Raw genomic sequence first — 14387 nt, forward strand, 5'->3', positions numbered from 1 at the left:
CACCACTTCCCTGGGCACTCCATTCCAATGCCTGACAGCCCTTGAAGAAATTCTTCCTGATGTTCAACCAGAGCCTTCTCTGGTGCAGCTTGAGATGATGCCCTCTAATCCTGTCACTGGTTGCCTGGAGAAGAGGCCAACCCCCACTTGGCTGCAGCCTCCTTTCTGGCAGCTGTAGAGTGAGAATGTCTGAGCCTCCTCTCTGGCAAACAACCCCAGCTCCCTCCTCAGCTGTTCTTCATATGACTGAGGCACTCTCCAGACCCTTCATCAGCCTTGTTAACTTCTTTTAGACTTGCTCCAGCACCTCAATGTCATCCTTGCAGTAAAGGGGCCCAGCACTGGGCACAGCACTCAAGATGCAGCCTCACCATTGCAGAGTACAGGGGGACAATCCCTGCCCTGGCCCTGCTGGCCACACCATTGCTGACACAGGCCAGGTGCCATTGGCCTTCTTGGCCACCTGGGCACAGCTGGCTCATGTTCAGCCATCATCAACCAGCACCTCCACGTCCTTTTGTGCTGGGCTGCTCTCCAGTCAAAACATTTTGTGCCTGTTTGATCACATCACCAGCCAAAAAGGTTAATTACAAGAAAAAAACCTTGACTGCCAGCAGCTCCATTGTAACATCAGCATTAAGGCTGGGATAATTCCTAATGCAAGCAGCCAGACCATGAGGATTGCTGCCTTCAAAAAACATTTCACCTTTATTTTGGATGCTTAGCCTGGTGGCCATCACTTTAGGAATGTATTATGAAATTTATGACCTGCAACAAGTCTTTCAAGTATTTGAACAATATAAGTAAGACTTAAAAGATCCACTTCAGGCATTTTTAACAAATTGTATCATATCTGGATTAGCAAGTTGAAGTCAAATGACCATTTGTTGCTGAGCTACTCACACAAACATCTGTTATCAGTAATAACAAATCTATTCAAAACTCCAAAGAACATCTGAGGCTTTTGGAACTATGACAATTAATCCTAAATTACATCTGAAAAATCCTCAAAGCGCCTAAGGTTTTGAGAGCCAGTCCTAGGGAAAACACACAACTCTGCTTATCTCAGCAGAAAGTTCACTCTGGAACTTTGAAAAGTGTCCCTTTACTTAACTGCACTGTAGATACCAAATTATGACTGCTCTCAACCAGTCTTCTGAAATAATTTGTGACCTATGGGCAACAACTGACAACCAGATCCTTTTCTAATTTCAAGTCCAGTAAACTGAGGAGGGGCACTGAAGAGATGACAGTCCAGTTAAGCATAGCCAGTCACTATCAGATAGCAATTTTAGCCTCTTCAAAGGGTATAATTAAGATATTTTTCTTGAATGTATTCATTAACTACAAGTCTTGCTTCTTAGGAGGAAGAAATATCAATTCAACACAACAGGAAGACAGAAACAGTACTAGATGTCAAAAAAACAACACCTACATAAAATAATGACAACACCTACAAGGGGAGTAGCTGCTCTACTGCTTTTTTCTCCCAGATACTATTAGGCTGCAGATTACTGCCTCATGATAATTCATTTTTAATAATGGAGTGTAAAAAACCACACTGATGGAAAGAACATCACTTAATACTAGTGCAGCCTGTCAAATATTTTTAGATATTTCTGTGGTCCTAACCCTGGTATCTGTGATGTCATGTTTTTATCTTCAGATTGTGTCACAACAAAGGATGCCTGACATCAGTCAAATGGTCACATGGGAAGTTTTGTAGGAGACCAAGACTCCATGGCTCAGTTTTGACTCCTCAGCTGGAGTACTAAGCTTGTGGAAACCTTTCTTTATAGCACTTAAATGAAAATATAAAAAAATTGGAGAAACACATGAAGTAATGTAAAATTATTATTTTTTTATTATTTGATGTAAATTTTATATGTTACCAAAGGTACTTTTCTTCTCTGTTTACAAAGCCAGAAATGTATCTGGATCACTTGCAAGTCAAATAAGAGACATCAGATGAAAAGGAAAATTTTTCAATGACCGATTACCTGAGTTACAGTGCAATATTTAATTTCAGACAGTATTGCTCTTTGGACTTTTTACAGTAAGAAATAATAAGCTTTATCAAGTCAAAACCTTAATCAGAGCTTGTCACAAATTTCAGAATTCTCATGAACCAACAACATGAAAGACCTGACATAATGTATACTACACTTTTTTGCTTGCCTCTACAATAAATTAATACCCTGGATGACTTAAATATTAGCAAAAATATTTACAAAAAGAAGATAAAACACAGTATAAAACTTCTTTTCCAAGATATGCTTCTTCCAAGAAACAGTTTGGTACCAAGAGTGAAATTTCAAGGCTTACAAAATTGTTTCTCACTTATTTAAATTCATGAAGATAAATAAATAACACTGAATTATACAAACATTGATTTCCTCCTATGAGTTTATGCAGTAAAAGCATGTATCTCTTCTTGGGAGTATCCAAGGTCCTTCAGATATCTGAAAGTCAGAAATCAAGTTGGCAACATTAATATTTGGAACTCAAAACCCACCACAGACACAGATGAAGCATAACTTCAGCACCACTTCCTTGTTTTTATTCAGACATGCACATTCTACTTTATCCCTGCAAATACATTTAGAAAACAATCAATGACCAGGAGCTCAGATATATTACACAAACTTTTTGGGCGATGAAAACAATTTCTAAAATTACATACAGATATCATCTGAATTATCTCAGATTTCTCAAGAGGCAGCATAATTATTGGCCAATACATATTGACTTCAGTAGGACTGCAAAAATGCAAAAGCCATCATATTCAATATTTTGAAGCTGGGCTTCAATAAATTTCAAGAGAAATTTAGAGGACCTTTTATCTTAAAACATGTATTAAAAAAAGGAAAATACTAGGTACAGACACAAATAAATGCATTCATTTTAAAAGAATTGAGAAAAATGCTTCTGATAGAACAACTGCTTTGATCTTCTGTAACTTAATTTATCAAGCTAACACCAAGAAAGAAAGCTTATTTCCTATTATTACAACTTTTCTATGAACATCACATTAAAAGCAGCGTTTAAAACCTTGGGGAAAAAAGGTCACTGTTAAAGAGTTGCTTTTAGAAAGTTCTGGATGACGTACTAAGTAAACTCACAAAACTTATACATTGCTGATACTTACTCAGCTATACATAAATATAAATATACTCCTCAAGTATGGCACAAGGTGATTTTTTAAATTCCCTTTTTTTTGTTTAAATTTTGAAAATTTTCTTAGAAAGCAGACAACAGAAAGCCATTTTTTAAAGACTACCAAATCAGAAACACTACAGGTAATCACCTGAAATTTCTAAAAAATTTCTCACTTTCAGTTCATTATTTAAAATACTCACTGTACTCCTTGTTCTGTAAAAGGTGCTGGACCACAGATGCAGATAAGCACTTTGGAGTCTCTTCTGCTTCTTTTCACAAACTCAGACAGAAGAGATGGAGAAATCTTCCCCTGTTTACCTACCCAGTCTTTTGATGGTTGTGAAAGAATGAACTGAACCTCAAACCTGGTAAGGAGAAGAATATTTCATAAATATTACCCCCAATTACAAATCTGCTACACAAAATGCTAGTGACCATGACACTGATGTTTCCTATGATTACCTTCCTGTTCTGCTCAGCTCCCCACCACAGTATCAGATCTCACAGATATTTAGTCATTCCTATTGATCAAGTCAGTCAAATCACCTCCAATATTGCGTATTTATTTAGCCAAATCTTTCAATGTTAAAAATTCCAGCTTTCTATTTCACCTTACAAAAAGCCCCAGCCATTAAGCTGGGCACCAATTAAGATACTTAAGCACAGATTTTACTGTACCATTAGCACTTTTTCACAAACCTTGGTGCAGCTCAATACACAAGCAGTGAGATAAGAATGCTTGGCAAGGCTTGTGAAAATGTCAGTGCAATTTCAGTAATGAGAAAATACTCATTATTGAACGTTGCTTTCAAAAACTCACTAACAGAATAGCAACTGAGCAAAAACCAAACACTTCTGTATCTGAGGCTCCTATGGAAAGGGGGAGCAGGCTTTTACTGTAAATTTGCACAATGTCTAGACTACAAAGCTTTGAATGTGCCAGACATCACTAGGGTACGAAATAGTATTGATTTTTCACTTCAGTGTTGTGAAGGAACAAGTGGTTTCTACTGAGGAAGAATTCAACTAAGAATTAACCATAAACAAAACATATTTTTATCACATAAAATCTAAGCAGTGACAATTTATCTTATGGTAACAGCAAGGGAACTGAAATTAAAGGGTAACCTGATAATCCTCTGTCTCCTGACAGAACTATGGCCTGCTGAACTAATTTAACATTACATGTGCACTACTTGCATTTTAATCTGCAATTACATAGTAATTGAGGGCAAAATGCAACAATTATTAAGAAAAAATTAAATGAGCCTATTTAAACTTTGAATGTCTATATAAAAATTTTCATAACCAGTGACACCAAAATGATTTTTAGAAGACTTCTCTAAATTCAGAATGTTTCTCCTGGGGTACATTCTCCTTCTCTCTTCTGTGTTCCTTTTTGCATAACTATTTTCTATCGTTAAGGCTAAGGCAAATTTTTTCTGCATCAAAAAGCTTCTCAACTTTTTTATTAGATGATTAGATGATTTTAGAAATCATCCAAGCCAACATATCATCTCCAATAACCATCTATTAAACACTGTAAATCAAATCCCTGGCTTCCCATGGGACCTACAGAACATAACAACATTGCCTCTGCTATGCATCTGTGAGCAATGGATCTCCTTCCACTCCCTAGGTCCTATCATATTCTTAAATAAGAGCTTACAGAATCAGAATCTGGCCTTGTGCCAAAGCTGAACAGTTAGTCTAAGCCCAGGACTTGTTCTGCACACAGAGATGTTACAAGTTGTTCTCCATAAGACTTTTAATTACCTTTCATCTTTAAGAGCTAATTGCTCTAGCTGGTTTCTCCAGAGTATGTCATCCTCAGTTTTGTTGAAGAAGATCAGCTTCACTGTCCTTAAAAATACAAAACAAAAATTAAAATTAACTGCAGATTGTTTCTGTTAAAGAATCAGAATTTCATGCATCATACAGAAACCTTTTACTTATATTGTTTGTTTTTTCCAGAGGCATTATAAGTCAAAATGAGGCACACTGAACAAGCTTTGAAAAACTAGCCTGGTATAGATAAAACAGCTCCAAATCAGCTATGCTCCATCTTTAAATACCAAAAACATCTTATTCAGAAACTAGAATGTGCCAGAACCTTTACATGCTTCCCAGGGCCCATGCTTCTCTGAAAACAAGGAAAATAAAGCCCACTACACAAAAGTAGTGCTCTAAACAGTGGCATGGTGCACCACAGCATTGAGTGTTACTCAGGTGGTGGAAAATCAATAAAAAGTGCATAGGAAAGCCATGCATTTTGTTCATGGGCACAAAAGTAGAAATTGATTATTTGGAGAATAGTGTTTTGAGACACCCTACTCCCCGGGGTAGACAAAGGTATCTGCTGAAGTTCTGCTCAGTACTCAGCACTATAAAGAACAGAAAATTATAAACTTGGAATAAACTGGTTGCAGTCTTGCTGGAAATAAGTGAGAACACAACTAAAATGAAGAAGTGGAAATTTAGATATGATCCCCACCAGTAAAGAAAAACTGGTTGACAGAATGATAACAAAAACTTAGACAACAAAAAAGAAGCTTCATCAGCCCTTTGTAAGGAAAGAGAGCGAATCTAACATATTGGAAACTACTTCAAGGGATGTAGATTTTAATGAACTAAAAACACTGGTATGCAAGGTCATATTGAAGACTGCTCAGAAAGAGGAGTTGGAGACCCTTAAAGGATTTTAAAATGGAGGAAGGAGATAGAAAGCTAAAAAATTACCTTCTGAAAAGACTAATGATGAAAGTGGGACACTATATTAAAAATGAATATGACAACAGAGGAGTAATTTAGGAATGAAAAGCTGGAGACAAAGATACAATGATCAAGGAGAATCAAGAATAGATTACCAGCATCCTATACTTGAGAAGAGCATTAGTCCCCTACCTAGTGTTTAGTGTCTTTGTGCTTCAGTCTTCTTTAAGAAATGTACCCACCTGACTGCAGTTATACACAACCAGTAAAAGGAGCAAAAAATCCTCATCTGAAAAAGGAAGCGTAGAGGACCAATATTCTTTTATAGTTAATACGTTGGCCAAATTTAATTTGGCCTGTAAGAGAGGAAACAAGGCTGCAGAAAAAGCATCATGACTTGATGCACAAAAGGATAGTGCAGCTATGAAGGGAACAAATTGTTTTGCCCGTTTACAGTAGGCAAGAAATAGACTTACAAGACAATAGGTAGACTTTGTCTGTACAGTAAGAATGAAAATCCAATTGTCTGAGCCCATTACAGCAGATGCAGCCCAGGAAAGCTGAAGATTCTCCAGCATTCACAGTGCAGCCCCAGAGGTTCAGCACCACTCACCCAGCCCTCCAGACAGAGGTTGCTTTGGCACCCTCAGGAGACAAGTCTGTCATTGTACAGATTACTCCTCAGCTTTCTGCAATTTGTGTCCTAGCATATACAAACCAAGCTTATGGCTAGTTACTTTGCAAAGATCATTCTATGCAATACTGCTCATATATATACACACATATGTATCTCATAGAGATAAACATACATATATTAAAGACAGTCTGGTAGTACTTTCCCAAAAAATAAATTGAGGGTTAAAGACCAAATATCAGGCCAAGGAACCAAATTGCCTAGAACAGTCAGAAAAACAAAGCCTTAAAAATGGAACCTGCCTCAGTTCAAGTCACTCCAGCACCTAACCAGCCTCCACAGCAAGAAGGAAAAATTCATTTACTTTGACTAGTAAGGAAACAGATGCTGCTGCACCCTAAACTAACACTGAACTCCCATATGAAATTGTGCTGAAAAGAGCTAAAAATGAGTTCCCACTTTGTCAGATGATAGTCTCATCCTTTGGCTTCACAAAGCCAGTCAACCACTTTTTATCTGCTACTGACAATACCGGACATTTTGGAAGAACCAAACAGTACAGTCTCTTTGCTCACAAAATAGGATTATATGTAACTGCTGAAATATAACAATCTAAGAATAGTGTCTGGATTTGGGGTCCGTTTTTTTGGAAACAAACTTTTGCAGTCTATGTCATCCTTTGTAGCTTTAGTATGAAGATTAGTGTACAATTAATCTCTCTGTGTTTCAAAAGCAGAAGTGCTAATTCTGCAAGACATAACAACCTGTTCCCTTGAGCAAGAACAAGCAATGCTTTCTTCTGTAGATTTTATAGAGTACAGAATGCATATGCAATACACATCTTTTCATGAATTCAAATATACTTAATGCTGTACTTACATAAGTGACATATAAATCTGTGAAAACTGGAACTCATCTGGGAACAATGTGTTACTGCTGCTTAGCAGGTGAAAACCATAGCTAACTATTCTAATGTATCAGAGAGAAGCCAATAAGCAAATAAGTGGAAGTTGCCTCAGCCTCAGACAGACTCTTCCCTAAAGCATGCCAGAAAAATGCTTTCATACCATTTTATTGTGTTAATTGTTTTATTAACACTGAAGCTTGTGTGTCAAGAAGTCCACATACCTCAGACAGCTAACTTCAGTCAGAGCAAAGTTCAGCAGCTTAACCATTGGTGTGAAACCTGTGCCTCCTGCCAATAAAAGGAGATCTTCTGAAGTTTGAACTTGTGACTTCTTGAAGTTGCCTTCAGGATTGCTGACAGAAATATAGTCTCCTTTATTAAAAAAAATAAAAAGTAAACATTAATTTGATGAAAACAGGCTAATTAGCATTCTGATTTTTAAAGGCCTTTTCATATTGCCTTCATCTTTGTAATATTAGGGTTTCTTAAAGAAAGGTACTATATACTTCACATAAGGATCATTCTTGTTAAAAGAAGAGATGTACAAATAAAATGTTTTGCCCTGATGAATTTTACACAATGAGAACACAAATATTTTCAAAGTCAGTATTAATAATCTACCTCTGTATCTGAAATGGAAAAGGAAGTACATCCTAAGTCCCATAAAACAGACCTCCTTTCTTTATGCAAAAGTACAAGAAGTTGTTCTCAGAGCATAGGACATCAAAGCCATCAACTATGATGCATGATAGAGCTCACATACATCACTCAGGAGTGAGCTTTCTGTAATGGACAACTCCTGTTTACAGTGAGGACAAGCCTTTACACTCAGGAAATGGAGAGCAAGATTTAAAAGAAGTTTTCAGTAATTCCTGATTAAGCAGGTAAACAATCAGAACATCACAATACTCAGATAGTGAATCTTTAAAAATAATGCAATTGTTGCAAAACCAAACACAAACCCCCAGCATATATTTACCAATTTCTAGGTGGTCAAGTGCCTGTGTGAACAGTCCATGGGAATAAATTTTAACCATTAAATATATATGCACACCATCATGGCAAGGTGGTTCTTGGAAATCCAGTGGCAAAAAAGGCAACACAGGTGTGTATGGTTTTACTACCTCTGTCCCTAGAGAGCAGACAGAAATACAGCTCAAATAATATGAAAAGTACTCTACATACAGATACTACAAACAAATACCAAAATAAGCAAAGAGTAAATAAATAACCTGTATATACATAAAAATAAAACCATCCCATGCTTTTACACAAGTTATTACTTTCCACTGCACCAGTTTTTATTACAGAATTGGAAGCCTTCTACTTCCAATTAAAAACTTGAGTATGGTATTTCCATGCTACTTAGCAATTCAGGACACAGGATGAAAAGATCTTGAGTCATTCCCAAAGAATATGAAAATCTAAACATTTTCATTAATTTTCAAGTACCACAGCTTGATTTATTTTTAAATTTAAACAGCAGATTTTTAATACTGTAGAAGTATATTTTCTTGCAGTATCATTTCAAAAAGCTATTGTATAATGATAGTAATACCTCAATAGCTGGACACTGCTAAAGAATTAGGAAGGGAGGAGGAGGAGGAAAAGATCATAACAGTTCTCAATTAATGGATGTTTAAAAATTCTTCTGAGAAGTCTCTACCATGTATACTGCAATCTAAGTGCAGTGACCAGTATAACTATTAATATGCAAATTTTAAGAAGTACCCTTTAAAATAGTAAATTGGCTATTTCTTTGACCTTCTGTTTTCTAAGCTTTTGTAAAATTTTGAAGAATAGTACATTGAAGAAAAGCACATGATTTTCAAGACACATTCCTCTCATAACCTCACATTATTATAAATATTGCACAACTGGAGTGTAAAGCAGAGTAACCATGACTACTATAAATCCCCCAGAAGGAAAAAAAAAAAAAAAAAAAAACCAACAAAAAATTGCAATAGTACCCTTCTCATTTCAAAAAAGCTGCAAATTAAAAGGAACTGACTAATGATACATATACATGCACTACATATACATACAATAACCTCTACACTTCAAAGATGAACAGCACTGCTTTGGCTTTTTTTCAAGGAAGAGTTGGCAGTAGAGACCACCAGTAAGGTCACCAGTAAATGCCAGCCATCTCAATAATTAGCTTTCCATTATTATTAATCCAGTCAGTTCATTATTAATTACTGATTGTGATCCTGGAAGCAGAGACTTGCTAACGACAATCAGGGAGTTAGTGGCCATGGACTTGGCATTTTCCCAAAACTATGAAAAGGATTTATGTAAATATATCTATTATAACATTCTCAATTTTTCTTACCTGCAATAATGTGTTTGAGGTAAACATGTTGTCCAGTAGGAACACGGAGATGTGTTCCCTTAGGCAACATTAGGCAGAAGAGTTTGGTGTCATGGGTAACTTCTGTCTTAGAAACCAACTTGCATTTTCTGTAGAACACTCCTAAAAACATTTTATTTGTTAGTTAAGTCTCAATCTGTCATTCTGTAATTATGTATCCTTCAATAAGAGTGACAAATGTGTGTATTTCACTATATACTTATAAAAAGACAATAAATAGATGCTTCTTGTATGATTACTTATAACAATTTTTATAATTTTGGACTAAGAACTCATTTCTAATGTTATTTTAAGAGCCTCTGAGTTATTGACTGGGAATAAGTAGAAAAGCACCAATAACTATCAGAACCATTTGTACCACATTGCACCTGCACTGAGCTCCCCATACAAGTACATCACGGGTACACACCTAAGCAGAACAAAAGCAGCTGGTGGGATGCAAATAAAACAGAAACCAGCACAGCACCAGACTGCCCACAGCCACCCAGCAGGCTGAGGGAGGTGATTCTGCACCTCTGTTCTGTTCTTGTGAGCCCTCACCTGGGGTACCATGTTCAGCTCTGGGGTCCCCAACATAAGAAGGATGCGGACCTGCTGAAGCAAGTCCAGAAAAGGGTCACAAAGATCACCAGAGGGCTGGAGCATCTCCCCTGTGAAGATACACTGAGAGAGGTGGGGTTGTTCAACCTGGAGAAGAGAAAGCTCCAGGGAGCTTATAGGAGCCTCCAGTAAAAAAGATGATCATGAGTAATTTTCTCTCCTCTACCTTTAGGAGAGCATTTTTCAGCCAGGCCTTTGTTTCAGCACTGCAATATTTTAGCTCCAACCTGGAATACCAGTGTGATCACAGCACCACACTGCCTAAACAGGTTTCTAACTCAATCCCATTGGATATTTTTATGTAAAGCCTCTCAAAATTTGGCAGGTTCATGTATGACAATACTTGAGCATAACACCCTTCTAACAACACTTTCTACATTGGAGCAATTTCAGTGAAGCAACGTTTTATTCTCCCTTTTTTTCCATGGTATTGAAAAATACTCATGTTGCTCACATGAAAAGCTGAGCTACTCATGAAACAGGAGAAGATGCAAAGGAAATTCCAACCAGGCACCACCATGAGGATGGTCTGGTCAAACACTGGGACAGCTGCTCAGAGGGAGTCTGTCCTTGGAGTATTCAAACCTTGACTGAACAGCCTTGAGCAGGAGGTTAGATCAGATTACTTCCAGAGCTCCCCTTCAGCTAAGTCAGTCTATGAGTGGCATTTTTCTGCATACACTGGTTTTCTTAAATTATTGAAATAGCTGCTAGTGAGTTATCCACTACAAATGCCTGCAGAAACATGACATAAATCTTCTGACATCAAATAAATATTTCTTTATTAAGATTTTCTCACATCTTTCATCTAACATCCTACAGATCCCTTATTTTGAGTGAACAAGCATTTCAGATGAATCAAAAGAATGCTTAAAGCCCTGAAAAAGTGGAAGTCAGTAATTCTACTTCATACCAATCTTGAAGTAAAACAAAACATCATCTTTCCAGTTATATAAATATTATGAAAAGTTTGTGGAAATTTGTTTTCTATCCTTCTTTTGAAAAACAATACACAATAAGATTGCAAAGTACAGTAGATAAATAAATATGCCAAGATTGCTGTCAATTCTGCAGACTTAAGAATTGCTTAAAAGGATGTGTGAGGTTGGTAATGCAACCCTTAACACTCATCAACTAATACTCTTACACATATTTGGGCGTGGAGAAAGAAGTTAAAAAACTGATTCAGCAACTGATTCACTGTTCCCTGACAATTTTTTCACCTTTCCAACCTGACTAATTCCAGCCTTTTCCTCATAAATAACCTTCATCTCCCTATTTTTAATACACATATTTTCACAATTGCCACACAGAACTTTTGTCCTCATTCATCCAATATAACTTTTGGAAACTTTCTAAGTAAACTTCTAGTTTAGACTGTAGTCTTTGCTACATTAACTAAAATTAGTTCATTATCAGCCATTCCTATAAAATCTGAGGCCACAAGCAAAAATAACTGTCAAAGCAGAAAAGCCTTTCAACAAAAGGAGCTAGCCCCTAGTAGCAAGCTGAAGCCAAGCAGTTGGTTTTGTCAACCCACAAAGCCATGTTACTGTCAGATGCCAAAGATTTATAATTTGCTACTATACAGAAGCAAAAGGTACTGTTCTCTCATCATGATGTCAGTGTCTAGCAGCAAATCCTAATTTTTCAAAGTGACCAAAGTAGTCAGTGAGCAGATTAGGTTGGATTAAACATTTTGCAGACATCAAGTGGCAGAACTGCAGCTCCTGATCTAGGAGAAGCAGCCCTGCAGCCCCTCACTACCAAAGGCTTGCCACAAAAAAACAATACAATCATGGACATCACTCTCTAAACTCATCTTCCACCTTTGCTGGATTCAAGAACTACAGTACCTTGATTTATAGGCATACAAATTCAGTTTTAGTAACAAAGCTGCTGTACAGATAACAATAGCTTTTGGAGAGTATCATCCTTCTGCATACTGCATGTTCTTCCTTGTCATGAAAGGGATCTTGAACATTTTTCTTTAATGATGTTCTTTTGCTTTTCTTCAATGACAAAACTTCAGTGACAATTCTTATTTCTTAGTTACTAGTCATAATCCTAGTGATGCTGCAGTGGCAGCATTAGCCTGTTGGCTTGGAAAAAAAATGAATAGCTCCACTACCCTTCCATCTCAGGTAGAGGAATTCCATCCCAATCTCAGGAAGCATTTACCACCCAAACACGCCCACCAACCAGCTGAATGTTAATCCTTATTTTGTTCAGGTTTCTTGGTTATGGAGCCTCAAGTACTACTACTGCCAATGGAGTATGCTAATGGAGATAGTACAGCTAATGGAGGTTAGACCACAGCTAAAGGAAGGTGGCTTCCCACCACTTCCAGCAGCAGCCCAGTTTTAGGAGCTAAGACAACCATGACCCCTCACTGTTGACCATCAAATCATCAGCACCCCCAAATGCTTCAGTTAATTACTAGATTTCACAAGCTATTTGATATTACCCAAGAAGGCCAGCCATGCTCTTCCTGGATGGCCTCTCTCCCCTCCCAAAATAAAGTTCCCACTGAATCAATACCTTCTAAACTTTCTCTGGTCATGCAGCACCCTGTCACAGTGTCAGTCTCACTGATACACAGTAAGTGCTGCAGCAGCACTCTGCTCCCTTCTGGTACTTCCAACCAAAAAACCTCTATGATCTTCCACTTGATCTGTACAAAAACCACTACACAAAACATGGAAATTACATCCCACTTCAGCCCTCAGAGGCAGCAGCACCTTGTTTCTTTACTGAACATCTGCCAATAGCTGCACACTCTTTAAAACAGCAGAACTTAGTAATTAGATAACTTTCCAAAACAGGAGTCTGAGTAAAAGTTCAGAATCATTTTCAGAAGGAAGAAGCAGTTTATTCTCCATGGGAAAAAACACACACACACACCTCCAAGTCATCCCTACTAACATGTAATTTTTTAATTGCATATGGCTACTGCATTTATGTGCAGTAGCTCCTTCATGAGTGGGCTTCCATACCTTATTTCCCAGAAAAAGCACCAATAAGAAAATCACATCTTAATACCTACATGAAAACCTGCCCTCTACGACTGTGCTGTATGATATTTTTGTTGGTTGGACGGGGTCAGGTTTTAGAGTTTTGGTTTTTTTGTTTGGTTTAATGAAAAAGCTCCATTTTATTTTTTTATACTGCATTTGAATTTCACAGGATGCCAGACCTATGACCATGAGTTTTTGTTTGCATTTTTAATGACCAGTGTCACAATACCTACCCAAAAGTAATGTCACCAACCCCCTATACTGACAATCTAATTATACTGAATTGTGTTTTCTATGCAATACTGTGGGTTATAAATAATTATTTCTCCAGTAAACTAAGCACTTAATCCTTCTTAAAGAGTAGAAACAGTATTGAATATTCTTCTGCGTCTCCTGACCATCCTAAGTCACAGTGCAATTAACCGAAATTGAAGTCATTTTGAAAAAAAAATCCCCTTCAACTTTGAAAAATTTCAACAATTCTGTTCGTTCCTTCCAATTGACTAAAATACACTGGCCAAAATGTTAGTATAGACTCAGCAGGAATTTGAGAGTACATAGGCAATTTATCTGGGAGTATGACTTTCCCAGCCTATGAAGAAAAAAAGTAGGGGCTTATGTTAATTTTTTCTTCGTATAATAAAGTTATCATAGGCTGCCATTACCATCTTTGCATTAAGTTGTTTTTCCTGAAGAAGACCTTTATCACGTTTTTGTAGAATTTAGAAATAAACATTAGATAACTTTATAAAGTATAAATGCTTCTGCACATGTGGTGGTCACACACCACACACCCATCCTTTACAAACTCATTTATGAATGCTGTCTTATCAACAAGTAATAAAGACATAACATCAAGTAAACTTCCAAGCGTCAATCTTGGCTGGTTTTCAGCCCTTCTTCCTGTGTTCTGAATACAATGGAAGTGTTTTAACTGGTCAATACACACAGAAATACTAAAAACTCAAAGACAAGAAAATCCCA

At 37.0% G+C, this 14387-nt stretch overlaps 1 protein-coding gene across 3 annotated transcripts in view; it reads right to left on the reverse strand.

Annotated features, from left to right (window-relative positions):
• Positions 1-1841: 1841 nt before the first annotated feature.
• CYB5R4 (cytochrome b5 reductase 4) overlaps positions 1842-14387 on the reverse strand; it is a 30193-nt gene continuing 17647 nt past the window's right edge. For all 3 annotated transcript variants that reach the window (XM_071443752.1, XM_071443745.1, XM_071443759.1), the window contains 6 exons: positions 9748-9888; positions 8392-8544; positions 7634-7784; positions 4936-5022; positions 3360-3524; positions 1842-2462 (listed from right to left, as the gene is read on the reverse strand). In XM_071443752.1, the coding sequence (XP_071299853.1) occupies positions 2408-2462; positions 3360-3524; positions 4936-5022; positions 7634-7784; positions 8392-8544; positions 9748-9888 (752 nt within the window). In that variant the 3' untranslated portion in view covers positions 1842-2407. The remainder of the gene's footprint in view (positions 2463-3359; positions 3525-4935; positions 5023-7633; positions 7785-8391; positions 8545-9747; positions 9889-14387) is intronic.

This window comes from Agelaius tricolor, unplaced genomic scaffold (genome assembly GCF_023055355.1).
Source record: "Agelaius tricolor isolate 1412-34295 unplaced genomic scaffold, bAgeTri1.0.p SCAF_1, whole genome shotgun sequence".
NCBI lineage: Eukaryota > Metazoa > Chordata > Aves > Passeriformes > Icteridae > Agelaius > Agelaius tricolor.